The following is a 20,310-nucleotide window of genomic DNA, read 5'->3' as shown; positions in this document are numbered from 1 at the left end:
TAGTAATCCATAATTTAAGAAAAATAACACATAATTGATATATACACTAACAAAATCAAATCAATAATACATTAGATAAGAAAATAATTCTTACATTAAAGATGAGTGAATTTTCTTGTTCAATAAAAAAGTTTGATTGATTTAAATTATTAAACTAAAATATTTCTCGTATAAAATTTTAAATTTAAAAATATTATAACTAACCCAACTAATCCAATTAAATTTAGCAAAGTCATGTACATCTTCTATGCATTCATAGAATTTACTTATCTTATGTAATATTAAGTTACTCTAAATACTCAGATTACTCGGTTAGAGAGGAACAAAAATATCAAATATCCCATAATTTACTTTAACATCTTTAAAAATATATACTAATCAATGCTTGCCTTTGCTTCTTGTCTTTTCTAGCAGTGATCTCTTTTTAACATTTATTTTTATGTACTAAGTGATTATCTAGAGCAAGACAACAATAAATTTAAAGTTTAATCACTAATAAGTTTAACTCACATTTTCAGTAACAAAAATATTTAGTTAAGTAATTATTTGAGCAAGACAGCAATAAATTCAAGCTTCATGAATGATGATCAGTACAAAATTTATCTTAATGATAATTTTAAGCAACAAAAAAATTTGCTAAACAAATTATTTACGATTCGATAGTTATAAATAGTAATAAATTCACGTCAATGATATTTTTAGCAAAAAACTAGTTCAGTGATATTTTCAGTAACAAATTAAAATTAAAGTACAGTGATGAGGGCAACAAAACTGAAAAAAAAAAACAAAAAAATTTATTGAAAATCACCAAATCGAGGACCAGCTTCTGGTTAGGCGAAGGAATCTGATAGCGGGGAGGAAGCTGACGGCGGGATTCAAAATAAGAAGACGATAACGTCGACCAACCTCAGAACCGGCTACTTCTGCTATCAGTAACGACGAGCACGAGAAGGCGCACGATTAAGTGCGAGACAGTGAGGAGACATGGAGAGACGCCGACGATTAGTCTCGGAACTGGCTGTTGTCGCCAGTAACAACGAGCTCAGGAAAGACGTGCGAGCGCGATTAAGTGTGAGATGGTGACGCTGGCGACATGGAGAGTGACGAGAACCTTAAGTGCGAGACCGGAGACAAGAGAGAGAAAGCTTGAGATTGCAAGAACTAGTGAGTAGAGAGATGAGAGTGCTCGAACTTTAGTGGAAAAAGGGGACGAAGGAAACGCTAAGGGATAGGGTTTTTTTGGGGTCAGATTTAGAGATTGGTGAGACATTGAGATTGGGCTTGGGCTTGGGCTAGGGCAAGGATCTAGGGTTAGATTTTTTTTAGGGACCTAATTGTATTTTTAAATTTTTATGAATTTAAATGTTTGTGAAATAAAAAGTTAGGGATATATTTATCTTTTTCTTAAAAAGTTTAAGCATGATTCAGATCAGATTATGTAAACCGATCGGATCAAATCGGATCTGATAATTATAATATGGACAATTAAATTTATTGTTATTGTTATAATAAACCGATTTTGTTATGGTTTATTAAAAATAAATTATTGATTGGTTTTATAATTTGTCCAACAATAACATGACGCATGTAATGTCTAAAAAAAAGACATTTCTAATGCCTTTATCAGAGTAGTCGCCTTACAAAAAGTTAGAAGTGGTAATTTCTGCGTTCAGAGAATCACGTCGGGATTGAATTTATTTTTTTCTTATCAATTCTATTATTTATTTCCTTTCTCGTAGTCTCTTTAGTACTCAAATCTTTTAAATATATAATTATATTTTTTATAAAATTTTTATTTTTTGTTTTGCATAAAAAAAATTTTATTTTTTGTTTGGGTTAAAATTTATAAGTGTAATTATTGTATATTAGTTTATTATTATAATTTTGTTATAATATAAATTATTGATCTCATTAAAAAAAACCACGTAAATAAAAAATTAATTATAACTAATAATAAAATTATAAATAATTTAAATTTTTAAAATAATATTAAATAAAAAAGTATTGAGAGTAATAAAAATATTATGAGTAATATAATTTAATAAACTATATTTTGATATATTATTTTTGTTTTTGATATAAAATATATTTTATCTATTTTTATATGTTATTTTTAATTTAATATTTAATATTAATTTTTATTATAAAATAGATTTATAAAATTTATTTAAATATTTAAATTAAAATAATATAAAATAATTATTTAAATTCATGTTATTTTTAGTAAATTTTTACTTAAAAATAATTTTAAATAATATAATTCAAATAATATTTATTTTATTATAATATATTTTAATATAAAGTTGTCAAACATAAATCAAGTTAACACCAACTTATTAACTAAAATTGATTTTATATTTTACATAAACTCTCGTTTACAAATTTTAATCTAAACACACAACACAGTTAAACTTACTAAGAACTAATATAATAATATCACACTAATGGTACACGTTTTTCTTAAACAAATAAAAAGTTATATTATTAAAAAATATTCAAAAGTAATCTCACATTTGCAAGATATATTGAAACAAAATTTAAAAAAATAAAAATAAAAATAAAAATTATCATCAATGAATTATAACTCAAATTACTAAAAATTATTTTTAATATGAAAGTGGAAATGATGTTTTGTTTATATATTGATTGATATTTAAAATATACTACAGTATTGTGAAAATATTCAACACGTTGTTCTCTTACGTATTTTAACACGTCTGTAATTACATCAAATAATTTCATTTCTAATAAAAACATCAATATTTTTAATATAAAAAAATTATTCTCATAACATAATCTTCTCACACTTATCTAAAAAATTGTGAGTTCAAATTTTCTTAATAAAAAAAATAAAAAAATAAAAATCATCCTTCTAACCGTAAAAATAAAAAAAAAATTCTTTTCGCCCACTGCGAAAAGCTTAACATCCCCATCTCCACATAATAGAATTCAGCCCAATCTTGAGGCATAACTCTAAAAAATGTTCCATATTAAAATATTTTAGCCGCGAGAAAGTGGTGAAACTTTAAGGTGGAATCTGGGGTCGTTATATTTAGTTACCGTATGAGATGGCAAATCTAAATTCAGATCCGGTCTATAATCTTATCCTTTCGTTGCCATTTGTGTTGAATAGCAGAATAGGGAGCCCGCCAACGCCAAGTCCACATGGACGGTCAAACACACTGAGTTTCTACTCTCCAACAGTAACACGGGACACAGTAATTAAGTAGCAGAAGCAGCAGAAACAGAAGAGGAAGAATAAGAACAAATAATGGCGGATCCAAATTTGGAATGCAACAGCACATTGATTATTTTTAACGACAGCACCAGATGGGCTAATTAATTATAGCACCCTAAAATAAAACCTCCTAAAAATCAACCCAAGTTGAGGATGAAGAGAAAACCTCATAAACCCGTGATATTGAGCTTCTTGTTCCCAATAACGAGATCCACCATTCTCATCCTCTCCATGGCTTCCCTCCTCTCCCTCTCGCTCTGCATCTTCCTCTCCCTCTTTCTTTCATCCTCCAACGCCCAACTTACCCCTTCCCTCCCTGTCCTTCAAGCATGCAAGGCCACGCGCTTCCCTCTCATATGCCACACCACGCTCAGTTCCGTGACCCAAACAAACCCTGACCCAACCCCAGTCGAGCTCGTCCAATCCGCCATTAATTCTTCCTACACCAAACTCCACGATGCCATCACCATGATCTCCTCCCTCTACGAGGACTCCATCGCCAGCAACCGCACCCGTGCCACCGCGGCCAAGACCTGCATTCAGATCCTCCGCTACTCCCGCCGCCGCACTTTCCTCGCCGCCGACGCCGTCCCCCGGAATGCCACAAAAGACGCCCGCGCATGGCTCAGCGCCTCCTTGGCCTACCAGTACGGTTGCTGGTCCAGCCTCAAGTATGCCAACGACACCCTCTCCGTCGCGGAGGCGATGGTTTTTGTAGATTCCCTTACCTACATCACCAGCAACGCCCTCAGCATGGTCGCATCCTACGACCTCTTCGGCAACGACACCGCTTCATGGAGGCCGCCGTTAACGGAGCGTAACGGCTTCTGGGAGCCACCGGTCGCTTCGGGTGGGTTCGGATCGGCATATAAATTAGGAGTGCCGTCGAAATTGACGCCAGACGCTACCGTTTGCAAGAACGGGGATGGTTGTTACAGGACGGTGCAGGAGGCGGTTCACGCGGCGCCGGATAACCTTAAGGTCGGAGAACGGATGTTCGTGATTTACATAAAGGAAGGGGTATATGAAGAGAAGGTCAGGGTTCCGCCGAAGAAGAAGAATGTGGTGTTCTTGGGCGATGGAATGGGCAAAACCATCATCACCGGTTCCCGCAGCGTTGGGCTTATGCCTGGAATGTCAACCTATCACTCAGCCACCGTCGGTGAGTTCTTTTTCTTTTCTTTTCTTTTTTTTTGTGTTTAATTTGTATCAAAATATCTTATATCTCATACAAAGATTCATTTATGTATTTGTATCGTTACTAATTTATCTTATAAGTCACTTACACAATCTTTGCATGATGATTAAAACTCTGAAATTTGAGCATGAATTATTGTCAATGGCTTGGCAAATTGTTGTTTTGGCAGGGGTTCTTGGGGATGGATTCATGGCCAAGGATCTCACCATCCAGAACACGGCTGGTGCTGACGCGCACCAGGCGGTGGCCTTCCGATCGGACAGTGATCTTTCCGTCATTGAGAATTGTGAGTTCATTGGCAACCAAGACACACTCTATGCTCAAACCCTGCGCCAGTTTTACAAAAATTGCCGGATCATTGGCAATGTGGATTTCATCTTCGGAAACTCGGCGTCAATCTTCCAAGACTGCGAAATCCTGGTCAAGCCGAGGATAGTCGATCCGGAGAAGGGAGAGACCAATGCCATCACGGCACAGGGCAGGACGGACCCTGGTCAGTCGACCGGCTTTGTTTTCTGGAATTGCTCGTTTAATGGCACTGAGGAATATATGGCATTGTATCACAGCAAGCCTCAAGCACACAAGAACTATCTAGGTAGGCCATGGAAGGAGTATGCTAGGACAGTATTCATTAATTCAACCTTGGAAGCCCTGATTGCACCGGAGGGTTGGATGCCTTGGAGCGGGGACTTTGCGCTGTTGACGCTATACTATGGAGAATTCGAGAACTCAGGACCTGGTTCGAATTTGGCTAAAAGAGTTCCATGGAGCAGCAGGATCCCCAGTGAGCATGTGGATACTTACTCAGCTCAGAATTTCATTCAAGGAACTCATTGGATTCCGTCATCTCTGTGATTAGCTCATCTTAGGAGAGGGATGATAGAGCAAGGGAGAGGAGGAGGCATTGATCGTAATGGGGAAAAAATTTTGCATTTTTTTTGTTCAATCATGTTAGGTATGCACCAAAATCCACTATCAGTGTAGAATATACATTTAAATACAAACTATATACTAAAAATAAATTAAACCACTCATGTATTTATATACAAATACATAGTGACTGATTTGGTGGTTGGTAATTGGTGTTTACATGGCATTTTTGTTTTTTGTTTACATCCCCTTTGTAATTACCAATACAATATGATTTCAGAAGCCATTTGGAGAGGTTCCAAGAATAATGAGATCTATCTATATTCTTTTTACATGATGGTTCTTTTTTTGCAAGAAATCATATGATCGAGCCAACTAAATTGATTAGTAGATTCCACAAAGCTTTCCGTCCAATAATGTAACAAATAAAAGATAATAAGGAAGGATAACCAACAAGTCATTTGGATTTTGAACATGTATATTTGTATCAAAAATAGCAATTCACATGCTATAAATTAATTGATTCACGTGCCCCTCTGCTGGCTTACTTAAATAAATAGGGTCCGAAATGGTGGGTGGGGTTGATTACCTATCTCTGTATTCATATTCACTTGCTTAAGAAACTTATAACCATACGGTATTGGTTAAAAGTTGAAACAATAAAGTGTGTTTAACAGCACAAGAATTGTATTTTGATTTATTCAGCTCAATTCCTCTAAAACTGGAGGAAACAAAATTTGCTTGATCCCTTTTTGTCTCCTAACACTACTAAGAGAAGGAGTCAAATCAAGTAAGTTACAAAGCAGAAAGAGATGATGTAGTAATGGCAGGTGGTGTTGGATGGTAAGACTCATCATCAGTCCAATTTGTCTCTCCCCAGTGCCTCAACATGCTCTTCCAATGGCACAAGTTATCGATACATTTCATCAACCGAGGATCTTTAATTTTGAGTCTCCAGTGACCATCTGTGTAGTTTGCTGTCTCGGCTTGTCTCCGATCCCATTCTAACTGCGCCTTTTGCTTTGATGGCAGCAAACAGAATTGTTGCAGAACCTCAGGCATTGCATCATGCACCTTCCACCACTTGGCGTGCGCAACGTCGCTCGCAAACTCATGGAATATGTCAAAGTTCCAGTTGCAATCATAGTCGCGGAAGCATAACCAAGGCTTCAAGCCTAGGTAGTGAAGAACATAGAGGATTGGAGGCTCGGCACCAAACAACAAGGTTTTCATTTTTTTCTTCTCTTCTTCGTCGCCGATCCAGAAATGCTTCAAGAAGTTCATGTGTCTTGGAATCCTATGCCACCATGTGAATATCTCATTCAGGTATCCCTGGTCTCCTCCATTGTAAGATTCAATCTCGTTTATGTGATCCATTAGGAGCTGGAATGTGCAATTTGATGGCTCAACCAGCATGACTCCAGAGTTGAAAAGCGTGGCATTGTTTCCAGTAGCAGTGATTTCCGGCATGCCAAAGAGGAAATCTATGTTTCTTAGTATGAGCAAATCTGCATCTATGAATATTATCTTGTCATAATCTGTTAGTTGCCATAAGCGGAACTTGCTGTAGTTCCATTCATTGTAAGCATCCTTTTCGGCTTTGGGGTTTCTGATCCTCTTTATTGTCCTGACTTTCCACCCTGCTGCTTCCAAACCACTTCTGTGATATCCACTTATTGTCTCATCAACAAGTATAACAAGGTCTCGACTTGATCCGGCCATGCGGATGCTTTGTGCCGCCGCGATTGCTCCACACACATAAACATGTGCTGAATGCAGAATTGTTGCGTACGCTTCTCTCTCAGCATTTCCATTGTAAACCAACTCTGTTTCCAACACAATCACGTTAAAAACATCAAACTCCAAATCACTTAGTATTTGGTATAGAATACAACTGACCTTTGCCCCTCATAGGAATTGTGAGTTCACAGGATCCTACAGGAAGTTGAACCTTTTGTCTCAAAACACTCAAGTTTGGTCTGTATAACCATGCATTTCCTTCGCGTCCAACAAGTTCTTTGCAGGTAAACAGATTCGGCATTGGGAAGCAATCGGTAACAAAGAGAACATGCACAGTGTAGTTTCCTTTAAAAGAGGCTGCAAGGCGAGCCGCGGCGAGCTGAAGATGCAAACGAGCAACATCTCTAGACCAATTCTTGCCAACACCTTTCCGGCAAGGAAGCTTGACGGCGATGAGATTAAGTCGTATGCCGGGAGACCTCAGACTTGGCAGAGAGGGGCAAACGGGAACTTCCTCCTCTTCTTCCTCATCGATCCATTCGGGGTATAGGCTCTCCCATGTCACATTTCTTGCAGCATACTCCAAGTTCAATTCAACATGTGTGGCATCAGGATTAAGATTCTCAAAACCACTTATCTCTGTCTTGTTGAAATTCACAAGCCCAATGCCCTGAACTTTATCTTTCCCTGTTAATTTCTTGGTGATTTTCACAATATCACTCAAACGAGTATCTACATTCGCGATATATCTAGGATCCGACCCACCCCATAACCACCTGTACACAAAAAATTAGTCATCCATTTACTGGAAGATTAAACGAAATTAGATGTTGCATTTGAATTTGAAGACTTACACAGAGCCAGAGGTTGTTAAATGGGTGGTATTGTAGACCTCTGGAGAGTAGAGGAGTGTTACAAAAGTTCCACAAATGGTTACCAATAACAGAAGTTTTAAGAATGAGAACTTGCATCTTGAGCTCCTATCTTGTACAGTTAAATGGAATGGTTTCTCTACCTCTTTTGCTTTGTTATTTTTTGGCAATCTTCGTTTGTATAAATCTTCACTGTACCACATAATAATTGCTATATTATTCACACCGAGTTAATTACTATATTCTTTCGCAGCTTCTAAGATTTCAAAATGTGTATTCTATTCGATATTGCATTGTTACCAAAAAAATCACGAATTCATTTTGGATCGATTCATCAAAGTACTAACTGCCCATGATCAATTTTACATCAATAAAAGCAATATATTTTTTGGTGGAATATGGTCTCGTTTCATACACAATGAAGAGCATATATGGAGAGAAAAACAATTAATTACTGCACTTCTATTTTTCGTGGACAGATTGTAAAGAATTTGATTATTGATTGATGAGAAAGTTTGACACGGAAATGAAATCATAGAGTTAGTTTTAATCAATAATGATATATGTCTCTCTTGTACTATAAATTGGACAAGACTAAAATCCAATGTAAGTTGCAACCACCGTAGAAAGGTATTGGGCCACTTGGCTATATATATATATATATAGAGAGAGAGAGAGAGAGAGAATTAGAATTCTGGTTCCTTATTGGATTATATTGTAAATAATGTGATAAAATGTCATCATCATTTATTTTCTTGAAGATATGAAGAGTGAGAGATGAATGACACAAAAAAAGCTAACTCTACGCGTAGGTCCCTCTGCCGTTTGAAAAGGATTTTACAACACTATGGAATACTACTAAAAATCTTATATAGTATTTGCATGCATGGAAAAAATAATGTTAACAGCTAGATCTGAGAATTGAACAAGAACCTGATTCATCCTTAGCAAATAATTTGTGAATATTATTATATGATCCTTAGGAAAAAGAAAATGCGATGAAGAATGTTGGTTAAACTCACATGGTTGTAGGCAAACGGTGTCGAGGTTCAACAGCATGAGGAGAATTTCCCATTGTTCCTCTCATTCATTCAGTTTCAGCTACAGTTGCATGCAACCAACATCTGATCTATTTCAATTGATAACAAGAAAACGGATCAATCAAATTGCTGAAAATCAAATAAGATAAGTTCCCATAGAACCATCTTTTGGTGTACATGATTTGTTATTACATCAATGTGAGTGAAAAATTAGTGTAAGAATACGAGAAACGCAATGACTACTACAACATAGTACACTGTCTAAATTTAATAAACTTGAAACACATAAATGATGTTGTTGTTGTGTGATGAAGCATACAAAGAGGGAACTAATTAACACACAAACCTTTAAGTTTGGAGGTTAGAGAGAGAGAGAGAGAGAATCTTGATCTTGATCTTGAGGAGATGGAGTTGTGGGGGGAGTTTGAAGCCAATATAGAGAGTGATGAGATATAAGTGAAAGTAACTTGTTTCAGAATAATCATTTCTTTGTCTTTCAGTTTCATTCTAGTTCTATTTGGTGCTCACCAACTCTCTCTACCTCATCTCTCTTCCTTTTCCTTCACTATTCCTATATATTTTCTCCTTCTTTCATATATATTATAATATTTCAGTTTTCTTATTGGAGGATGAGTAAATACCATTTCGCTTTACACTTCTACTCTTTTATGACGGAAACAACTCATAAGTGTAGTTCAAAAGGGCAAAGGCACCATCATATACATATACAAGACATGCCCCCATTATTCTTATAACAGTGAAGGTTAATTAGTATATTCAAAAATGTTAACTTTCATTTTTTTATGGGATATTTACTCTCTATTCTAAAAGAATAAAGTTTAATATCTTCCATGTGTATATATAATATCTATTAAGTGAATGGAAATTAGTATATACGGTAAATATTTAGAATTAATATGTTCATAAAAATGTGAAGTCAAAATTTTCTATGCTACTATCAAATATTTATTTAGTATAAATATATTAACTCAACCCTTAGATAACTTAAAAAATATATATTTATAAAAAATAATAATAAAGAACAAATTATTTCTATAATCAAATTCAACTAATTTTTTGCCTTCTTTTTTTTAATTAATTTTTATTGTGCTAATAAATTATTAGACTTAGTTAAATTTAATTACTAAAATAATTTGACCATGTAGCATTACGGTATATTTATTATCTGCACTAATGCTCATAAATATATCTTATTTAAATGTCTAAATTTTATTAGAAACAATATAAATTAGTTTGATATATGTATAGTACTTGATTGATAGACACCAAAAAAAAAAAAAAAATACATGATTGATTAATTAATGGCAATGGAGTCAATACTTAGAAAAAGTGTACATCATGGCGTTGTGGCTTCTAATATCTTTTAAGTGATTTCAAGTACAAATTGCAAATCAAACTTGGAGCAATAAAACTCACAATAATTTTTCACCAAAAGCAAATAGCAATAATCTAACATTAAAGGTTCCTATTATGCCAAGAGGAAGATAAAATAGGAAGTAGGTTTTAATTATTACATGCATTCACCGCTATCTTGAACCATCAACTTGTGCTTTTGGCCATCATTTAATTTGGTCCACCATTAAATCAAATTTTGTTATGTTATTTAAAAGCACATCAGATATATTAGAACCTAAAAAAAAAAAGATTGTCGTTTTAGCGAGCGTTGTTGCTTCTTGCTGGAGATTAGGTTAATGAAAACAATTGTTTATTGGATTTAGAGTAAAGGTGACCACTTGTCCCATCCTATATATATCACTTGCCAAACAGGAAAACTTAATTATTCGTGTTTTTACCAGAATCTACAAATCATTCCCTTTGAATTGTGAAAACTTTTTACTTTTATTTGATCCTATATATCCTAGCCTATAGGACTTTACATAGGTACCTTACCCTGAATCATTATTTTATTAGATAGTCAATGTGTGCATTACTAGACAAGTGTTAAAAATATTAGTAGAAATTTTTAAATTTTTTGTCTTAATAAAAATATAGTAAAAATTTTAGAAATTTAAATTTATATATCTTTTATAAAAAATTAATTGGTAATCTATTTTAAGAATATATATGTTACCTAAACTATTAGAAAAATGTCTGACTCTGTTGATTAATTTCATGAATCATGGATTGTAGGTAAACATTCCTATCATTATTATAATCTTTTGCCTTCATATTTAATGGCTAGCAATGAAGTTCATCTCCATTTGAAGAAATTTGTGTGGCAACGTCAAACACCTAATTAGCTACCACAGACAACAACACATGGCACTATCTTTTTTTTTTTTTAATTATGTTCCATGTGTTTCCATTGTTGTTATTATAAGTTATAATAGCATGATTATAATCAATAATCACACTTCAAATTAATTGATGACATTGGTTTAAGTGTCCTTTCACGGACTATTTCACCAAACCCTGTATGGTCTTAACACTTTTAAAATTAGTCAAGAATGCAACGATTAAAAATATACATACTAAGTGTACATTAAAAATTAATCATAAAATTAGTCATTAATAAAAATATAATACATATTAAAATATAAAATATATTTTAAAAATAAATTAAATAATATATATTTATATATAAATACACAATACTGTAATTGATTTTTAGTGTGCATGCAGTATTTTAAATTGGAAAAGTTAGCTAATTATCCAAAAGATTAAAAGCATTACTGTAATATATAACTAACCACCCTTGTTCCCTTGTCTACTTACCATTCTCTTCTCTAGTCTTTGCACTTAAGTTAAGACATGCGGCGGAGGAATTAGCATTGGGGTTAGGATGAAATTCCACTATCTAGTAAACAGTTTAATATGACTAATGCAAAGTTTAAACATTATTATTAGTGGCACCGCCCACAATCATTTTTAGTAAAATCAAACCCTATATATAAGTGAACTAGGCTGAACAGGTGGCAGTGTTATAACTGAATAGATTTGTATGGTAATGATTGGAGGAGAGGCTATAACAAATTGCCAATGGAAGCCTTGCACCCATCGTTACGTATGCCTGCCAACCCAATGCATTTACATTTACGATTCGTTACATATAATATAGTAATAATTGACTGATACACAATGGCCAACAAGAATTCTAACAAAGGGATAGGATTATCAATAACAATCACTATTTTAAATAACATAAATAATTATTAATTAAATAAAAATATATTATATTTTAAAATTAATTATTTAAATTTTAATATTAAAATAATTATTTATATACTTAATAAAATAAATATTTAATATATTTATTATTTATATTATTTAATATTTTTATTGTTTACTTATATTTTTTTTAACAATAAATAAAGCATAAATAAGTTCGGCTTTTTCCCGTCAAATTTATTATGTTTTTAATAAGATTTATTTTTTGTTATAATTATTGTACTATATTTATTTTTATATTTTTTATGATATAAAAGATAAAATTTTTGTTTTTTCTTTTTTTATTAATCTTTTACTAAAAATAATATATATATATATATATATATATATAAAAGTAAAAAATATAACATTTTTCTTCATATTTATTTTGTGTACATTACCAAGAATGATATTCAAAAACCTAAAATTAGATGTTGGTTGTTTACGTATAGAAGAACAAATAATTAAAAGTAAATATTTTTTTCGATTTTTGATTATTTGTTTGAAAAACATAAAGCAGTTCTGTATAATTCAAAAATTTCTAATAAGATTTTAATCATTTAAATAATTGATCTAAGTAATTCTTGTAAACGATGATCTAATTTATCAGGAATTGCTTAAACTAATTATTTTAACTATTAAAGACCGAATAAAAGTTTTAGATTATAAATGTCTGTTTTGTTTTTTGAATAAATAGTAAGGGCCAAAAAAAATATTTACTCAATAATTAACAATAAGTAGATGAACTTGAATGTAATAATATAACAACAATAATATTAAGGAAACAACTCTTTATAAGCTAAGAATCAGCTAAATGCCTTTAGATAAATCTAAAATTTTTACGTAAATGGTACTTATGCTAGGCATTAGGATGTTTCTTCTACTAAGTATTAGAATGTTTTTTTTTTATACTAAATAGATGTTCTTTTATATATTTTTTAAATGATTTACTGCAGCCGTGGAGAGGAAGTAGGTTCCGTAGAAATTTCACCGTGATTCTAGATAAGAACATCTCAACGTATCTCTTCACACTTGAATTTGGCATTAAAACTAATTAATAACAAATATTTTAATATATGAATAAATAAAATTAATTAAAATCATTATAAATAATTAAGTTGTTTAATTTTTGGTTGATCACCTCTTAGTTCCATATACTTTTCCATATAACAAAATGTTTTAACTTTTGAAAAGATCGATAAAACAAGAAATATAAGATGTCTTGTGTCAACTAACTCTCATTTCACCAATTCATTATAGAATTATATTGTACTTATAAAATCATGAAATATATATAAGACAGACTACTTTTGATTAAAGTACGACTCTATGAATGGATAGAATGGATGGGGTATTATATATTCATCATGCATGTAATAATTTATCTGATAAGATACAACCCAATTTATTAGTTATGTGGTTCATACTTGTTTCAACGATAAATACAATAAGAGTATATTTTCCATGAATATAATATACCAAAATTTTTAACGGGACAAACTAAGAAAATGGAAGGATCAGATACACATATGGATGGAGACGTGAGACAGTGCGTATACTGCATTGGAAGCAAAGCAAGTGATCAATGGTAAAGGTTCTCAATCCATGAAGAAATTGCAAGTTTCACGAATATAGCGAAGAAACAAAGATTTCTCCTTTCTAAGTTTTATCCATTTGCTTTCCAATATTGGCTAGCTTCCATAAGTACCATACTTGTTTTCAATTGTTTGCTAAGTTTAAAGCTTTTTTTTTTTTGGACATATGTAAAAAAGTGATCATCAGTGAGTAACGCACGCACCCGCCCAGGACCACTTTTGAAAACCAAGTCCACCTGTTCCACTAGAAATAGTGTTTGAATAATGCGAGTTTCTTTTTATTTTTCTATCTACTAAGAAGCATTATTGGCAGAAATTAATTTAAAAATGGAGTAAAGGAGAGTGTTATTCAATAATATTAGTACATGAGTTATTATTCATTTATGTGGATCTGAAATATGCAAAAACCTATAAAATGTAGGTTACGTTTTGTATAAAAAAAAATAACTGTAAAACATAAGCTGCGTTTAGTATGAGAAGAGCAGTAATCAAAACGTGTCATATATGCCTGCATGTACAATGACCAGTCATTTGATCACCTTAGACTACTCAAAATACAGATTGTGCTTGGCAAATTGCAGGCATAAAACAGAGATTGTGATTGGTTGGAAAGACACTGCATGTTCAACACGTATTCGAGAAAATGGTCGAACGAGTCTTTAAAAAACAAAACGCAAGTAAAATTTTGCACAACGAGAGAGTTTGTGATTTTTTGAGAATTTTAGCTGTAAGAGTTTATTTTAAGTGAGTGAGGGTTTGTGTTACAAGGGAGGGAGGGTTTTTGAGGTTTAGGGTTGCAAAAAAAGAGGGAAAAAAATAGTAGAAATTAAAAAAAGGAGCAATTTAAGTGAGTGAGTAGTAAAATTATTAGAAAAAAATTGTTCGTAATTTTACATTACCTCAAGAACACATTATTGAATATCTGGATCATCTTTAATGAGTAAGTATTTTTTTAATTTTCTGATGAATAAATATATATATTTGTATTTTATTTATTTGTATTTTAACTAAAAATTTTATTATTATTATTATTATTATTATTATTATTATTATTATTGGATTTGAGTAATTATTATTATGATTAAGTGTCTAAAAACTTATTATTATTATTATTATTATTATTATTATTATTATTATTATTATTATTATTATTATTATTATTATTATTATTATTATTAACGTTGTTTTTGTTATTATTATTATTGTTGTTGTTGTTAGTTTTTTGCGGTATAGCTATATAAATAATTAATGTTATGATTAGTATATTATTAAATTTTTTAATAAGGTTTATGTAACAATAATAATTTTTTATAATACTATTTATTATGAGCTATGAACATTATTGTTATTGTTATTATTATATCATTATTATATTCTTATTATTATTTTTGAATATATTATTATCTGTTAATATTAAAAAATTATTATTATTGTGATAGTTATTGTTGTTGTTGGTTATTAAGAAATTAATATTTTTATTAATCTTATTGTTAACACTAATTATAGTTATGAAGTAATGTTAATAATTATTATTTTTTTTTTTCAGGTGATTAAGAATTTGTTCCCTAGAAATTTTGATTCGTCAGAGACTTTTAACGAGATAAAATGAGAGGCTGTTTTCACTGCTGAGTGTCTTGGAGGAACGATGGAGGCCGAAAATCCATACGTTTCACCTTTCAATCGGCGAAGTGACTATGACACTGGAAGACGTGACACATATACTTGGTCTCCTGGTTAACGGGGAGCCCGTTACACGTAGAATGGAAAGCAATCACCAGTTTTTGGTGGAGAACTACTTTGCTTGTTTAAGTCAGCCCGGTCCGGACGATCACGTCTTGGGTAAGGTAAATCTCGCATGGATTTGGCGGTGCCGAGACACCGAACCGTGTGACACGCAGGAGTCTATTGAGCGGTACGTTCAGGCTCACATTTTCTACGTGTTCAGTACGGTTGTGATTCTAGATATGTCTACCACTTCTTTGAACTCAAAGTTTTTGCCTCTACTTCGAGATTTTCACCGGATTCCACTATACATTTGGGGAACATCCAGTCTGACACATCTATACAGATCGTTGTGTCGTGTATCACGATACTGTAAAGAGATGGATGAGCCACTCATTCTACTTTTTGTTTGGGCGTGGGAGCATATGCGTTCCTGGCGCCTATTCCCCGCAATAAGCTCATTGATGTTGGTGTTTCACTTGTGCGACGGTATTGTTTATCGTTATTATTATTATTGTTGTTGTCGTCGTTGTTGTTGTTCTTATTGCAATCATTCTAATCTTATTTAGGTGGAGTCATTGGTGCCGGTTTACAAGATATACACGAAGGTCTATGGCGCAGTTTAGGCGACAATTTGATGACATGAGATTCAACGATGTAAGTTTTAACAATTTATGTTAAGATGCTTATTTAGAATAATAATTTTACTAATGGGCTTTGGTGCACGAAATTGTGATCATCAACAATGGCGCTAAAAACTTGGTAGCACTCTCAAACGTGAATCACACTTTGTCACAACTTCGCACAACTAACCAGCAAGTGCACTGGGTCGTCCAAGTAATAAACCTTACGTGAGTAAGGGTCGATCCCACGGAGATTGTTGGTATGAAGCAAGCTATGGTTATCTTGTAAATCTCAGTTAGGTGAATCCAAATGGTTGTAATGGTTTTCGAATATAAAGATAAATAAAGCATAAAATAAAGATAGAGATACTTATGTAAATCATTGATGGAAATTTCAGATAAGTGTATGGAGATGCTTTGTCCCTGTTGAATCTCTGCTTTCCTACTGCTTTCATCCAATCCTTCATACTCCTTTCCATGGCAAGCTGTATGTAGGGCATCACCGTTGTCAATGGTTACTTCCCATCCTCTTAATGAAAATGGTCCAAGTGCTCTTGTCACAGCACGACTAATCATCTGTCGGTTCTCGATCATGTCGAAATAGAATCCATTGATTCTTTTGCGTCTGTCACTACGCCCAACAATCGCGAGTTTGAAGCTCGTCACAATCATTCAATCCCCGAATCCTACTCGGAATACCACAGACAAGGTTTAGACTTTCCGGATTCTCAAGAATGGCCGCCAAAGGGTTCTAGCTTATACCACGAAGATCCTGGTTAAGGAATCCAAGAGATACACTCTCGTTCTAAGGTAGAACGGAAGTGGTTGTCAGTCACGCGTTCATAGGTGAGAATGATGATGAGTGTCACGGATCATCACATTCATCATGTTGAAGTGCAGCGAATATCTTAGAATAAGAATAAGCATGAATTGAATAGAAAATAGTAGTAATTGCATTAATACTCGAGGAACAGCAGAGCTCCACACCCTTAATCTATGGTGTGTAGAAACTCCACCGTTGAAAATACATAAGTGATGGTCTAGGCATGGCCGAATAGCCAGCCCCCATGAAGGTCTAAAATCGCATACACTGATTAAAGATCAATCAAAAGACAAGACATACAATAGTAAAAAGTTCTATTTATACTAAAACTAGCTACTAGGGTTACAGAGATAAGTAACTGATACAGAAATCCACTTCCGGGCCCACTTTGGTGTGTGCTTGGGCTGAGCTTGAGCTTTACACGTGCAGAGGCTTCTCTTGGCATTTAACTCTGGTTTGTGACGTGTTTCTGGCGTTTTACTCCAGAATGCAGCATGGAACTGGCGTTGAACACCAGTTTGCGTCGTCTAAGCTCTAACAAAGTATAGACCATTATATATTGATGAAAAGCCCTGGATGTCTACTTTCCAAAGCAGTTGAGATCGCACCATTTGGAGTTCTGTAGCTCCAGAAAATCTATTTCGAGTGCAGGGAGGTCAGAAACCAACAACATCAGCAGTCCTTTGTCAGCCTGAATCAGATTTTTGCTCAGGTCCCTCAATTTCAGCCAGAAAATACTTGAAATCACAGAAAAACATACAAACTCATAGTAAAGTCTAGAAATGTGAATTTTGCATAAAAACTAATAAAAATATCCCTAAAAGTAGCTAGATCCTACTAAAAACTACCTAAAAACAATGCCAAAAAGCGTATAAATTATCCGCTCATCACAATACTAAACTTAAATTGTTGCTTGTCCCCAAGCAACTGAAAATCAAATAGGATAAAAAGAAGAGAATATACTATAAATCCAAAATTATCAATGAATATTAGTTCTAATTAGATGAGCGGGACTTATAGCTTTTTGCTTCTGAATAGTTTTGGCATCTCACTTTTTCCTTTGAAGTTCAGAATGATTGGCTTCTATAGGAACTCAGAGTTCAGATAGTGTTAATTGATTCTCTTAGTTAAGTATGTTGATTCTTGAACACAGCTACTTTTTTGAGTCTTGGCCGTGGCCCTAAGCACTTTGTTTTCCAGTATTACCACCGGATACATAAATGCCACAGACACATGACTGGGTGAACCTTTTCAGATTGTGACTCAGCTTTGCTAAAGTCCCCAGTTAAAGGTGTCCAGAGCTCTTAAGCACACTCTTTTTGCTTTGGATCACGACTTTAACCACTCAGTCTCAAGCTTTTCACTTGGACCTGCATGCCACAAGCACATGGTTTAGGGACAGCTTGATTTAGCCACTTAGGCCTGGATTTTATTTCCTTGGGCCCTCCTATCCATTGATGCTTAAAGCCTTGGATCCTTTTTACCCTTGCCTTTTGGTTTTAAGGGCTATTAGCTTTTTCTGCTTGCTTTTTCTTTCTCTTTCTCTATATTTTTTTGCCATTTTTTTTTGCAAGCTTCTTCTTTTTCACTGCTTTTTCTTGCTTCAAGAATCAATTTTATGATTTTTCAGATCATCAATAACATTTCTCTTGTTCATCATTCTTTCAAGAGCCAACAATTTTAACATTCATAAACAACAAGATCAAAAAATATGCACTGTTCAAGTATTCACTCAGAGAACGAAAAGTATTGTCACCACATCAATATAATTAAACTAAATTCAAGGATGAATTTGAAACTCATGTACTTCTTGTTCTTTTGTATTAAAACATTTTTTCATTTAAAAAAGGTGAATGATTTATGGAATTATTCATAGCCTTAAGACATAGTTGCTAAATACTAATGATCATGTAGTAAAGACACAAACATAGACAAACATATAGCAAAAAAAAATGAAAAACAGAGAAATAAGAACAAGGAATGAGTCCACCTTAGTGCTGGTGGCGTCTTCTTCTTGAAGGACCAATGGCGTCATTGAGCTCCTCTATGTCTCTTCCTTGCCTTTGTTGCTCCTCCCTCATAGCTCTTTGATCTTCTCTAATCTCATGGAGAATGATGGAATACTCTTGGTGCTCCACCCTTAATTGGTCCATGTTATAACTCAAGTCTTCTAGAGAAGTGTTGAGTTGTTCCCAATAGTTGTTTGGAGAAAAGTGCATCCCTTGAGGCATCTCAGGGATTTCTTAATGATGAGCTTTCTCATGCGTCTCTTGAGATCCATGGATGGCCTCTCTTGTTTGCTCCATCCTTTTCTTAGTGATGGGCTTGTCCTCTTCAATGAGGATGTCTCCTTCTATGACAACTCCAGCTGAGTAGCATAGATGGCAAATAAGATGAGAAAAAGCAAGCCTTGCTAAGGTGGAGGGCTTTTCGACTACTTTGTAGAGTTCTAGAGAGATAACTTCATGAACTTCTACTTCCTCTCCAATCATGATGCTATGGATCATGATGGCCCGATCCACATCGGTTGCTAGTGGGGATGATGGAGCGTTGGATGAATTCCAACCATCCTCTAGCCACAAGCTTAAGGTCCAGTCTTCTCAATTGAACCAGCTTGCCTTTAGAGTCTCTTTTCCATTGAACTTCTTCAATACATATGTCCATAAGGACTTGGTCCAACCTTTGATCAAAGTTGACCCTTCTAGTGTAGGGGTGTGCATTTTCTTGCATTATAGGCAAGTTGAACGCCAACCTATATTTTCCAGAATGAAATCTAAGCATTTCCCTCGAACCATTGTAAGATAATTCTTTGGATTCGGGTTTATACTTTGATCATGGTTCCTAGTGATCCATGCATTAGCATAGAACTCTTGAACCATTAATATTCTGACTTATTGAATGGGGTTGGTCAGAACTTCCCAACCTCTTCTTTGGATCTCATGTCGGATCTCCGGATACTCATTTTTCTTGAGCATGAAAGGGACCTCAGGGATCAGCTTCTTCTTGGCCACAACTTCATAGAAGTGGTCTTGATGGACCTTTGAGATGAATCTCTCCATCTCCTATGACTCGGAGGTGGAAGCTTTTGTCTTCCCTTTCCCTTTTTTAGAGGTTTCTCCGGCCTTAGGTTCCATAAATGGTTATGGAAAAACAAAAAGCTATGCTTTTACCACACCAAACTTAGAATGTTGCTCACCCTCGAGCAAAAGAAGAAAGAATAGAAGAAGAAGAAGAAAATATGAAGGAGGGGGGAGAGATGTGTATTCGGCCAAGGGGGAGAAGAGAGGGTTGTGTTGTGTGAGAATGAAGAAGGATGGAGGGATTTATATAATAGAGGGAGAGGGGTTTGGTTCGGCCATATAGGGTGGGTTTGGGTGGGAAAGAGATTTTGAATTTGAAGGTAGGTGGGGTTTTTGGGGAA

General features: G+C 33.9%; 2 protein-coding genes across 2 annotated transcripts; one reads left to right on the top strand and one right to left on the bottom strand.

The window, feature by feature from the left end:
* Nucleotides 1–3,137: 3,137 nt before the first annotated feature.
* On the top strand, nt 3,138–5,685 carry LOC130954833 (probable pectinesterase/pectinesterase inhibitor 51). Its single transcript, XM_057881606.1, has 2 exons — nt 3,138–4,400; nt 4,606–5,685. Exons 1-2 carry the CDS (start codon nt 3,392–3,394, stop codon nt 5,289–5,291), a joined length of 1,695 nt encoding a protein of 564 aa, XP_057737589.1. The 5' UTR covers nt 3,138–3,391; the 3' UTR covers nt 5,292–5,685.
* A 286-nt stretch (nt 5,686–5,971) lies between these two features.
* Nucleotides 5,972–9,406, bottom strand: LOC130954706 (UDP-glucuronate:xylan alpha-glucuronosyltransferase 1-like). The gene is made up of 5 exons (XM_057881465.1): nt 9,305–9,406; nt 8,941–9,047; nt 7,901–8,110; nt 7,206–7,822; nt 5,972–7,132 (listed from the first exon to the last, which is right to left on the bottom strand). The coding sequence occupies exons 2-5, from the start codon at nt 9,003–9,005 to the stop codon at nt 6,102–6,104; spliced, it is 1,923 nt and encodes a 640-aa protein (XP_057737448.1). The 5' UTR covers nt 9,006–9,047; nt 9,305–9,406; the 3' UTR covers nt 5,972–6,101.
* Between the last annotated feature and the right edge of the window lie 10,904 nt (nt 9,407–20,310).

This window comes from Arachis stenosperma, chromosome 10, assembly GCF_014773155.1.
Source record: "Arachis stenosperma cultivar V10309 chromosome 10, arast.V10309.gnm1.PFL2, whole genome shotgun sequence".
Taxonomy (NCBI): domain Eukaryota; kingdom Viridiplantae; phylum Streptophyta; class Magnoliopsida; order Fabales; family Fabaceae; genus Arachis; species Arachis stenosperma.
The sequence above is the reverse complement of the archived record's forward strand: the minus strand, read 5'-3'. Positions and strand labels throughout refer to the sequence as shown.

Excerpts from the sequence above, each read along its gene's own strand:
- LOC130954833 (XM_057881606.1), top strand. The coding sequence starts at position 3,392 with ATGAAGAGAAAACCTCATAAACCCGTGATATTGAGCTTCTTGTTCCCA. Across the intron at positions 4,401-4,605 it reads CTATCACTCAGCCACCGTCG|GGGTTCTTGGGGATGGATTC; the intron begins GTGAGTTCTTTT and ends TTGTTTTGGCAG.
- LOC130954706 (XM_057881465.1), bottom strand. The coding sequence starts at position 9,005 with ATGAGAGGAACAATGGGAAATTCTCCTCATGCTGTTGAACCTCGACAC. Across the intron at positions 8,111-8,940 it reads CACCGTTTGCCTACAACCAT|TGAAGATTTATACAAACGAA; the intron begins GTGAGTTTAACC and ends TATGTGGTACAG. Across the intron at positions 7,823-7,900 it reads TTAACAACCTCTGGCTCTGT|GTGGTTATGGGGTGGGTCGG; the intron begins GTAAGTCTTCAA and ends TTTTGTGTACAG.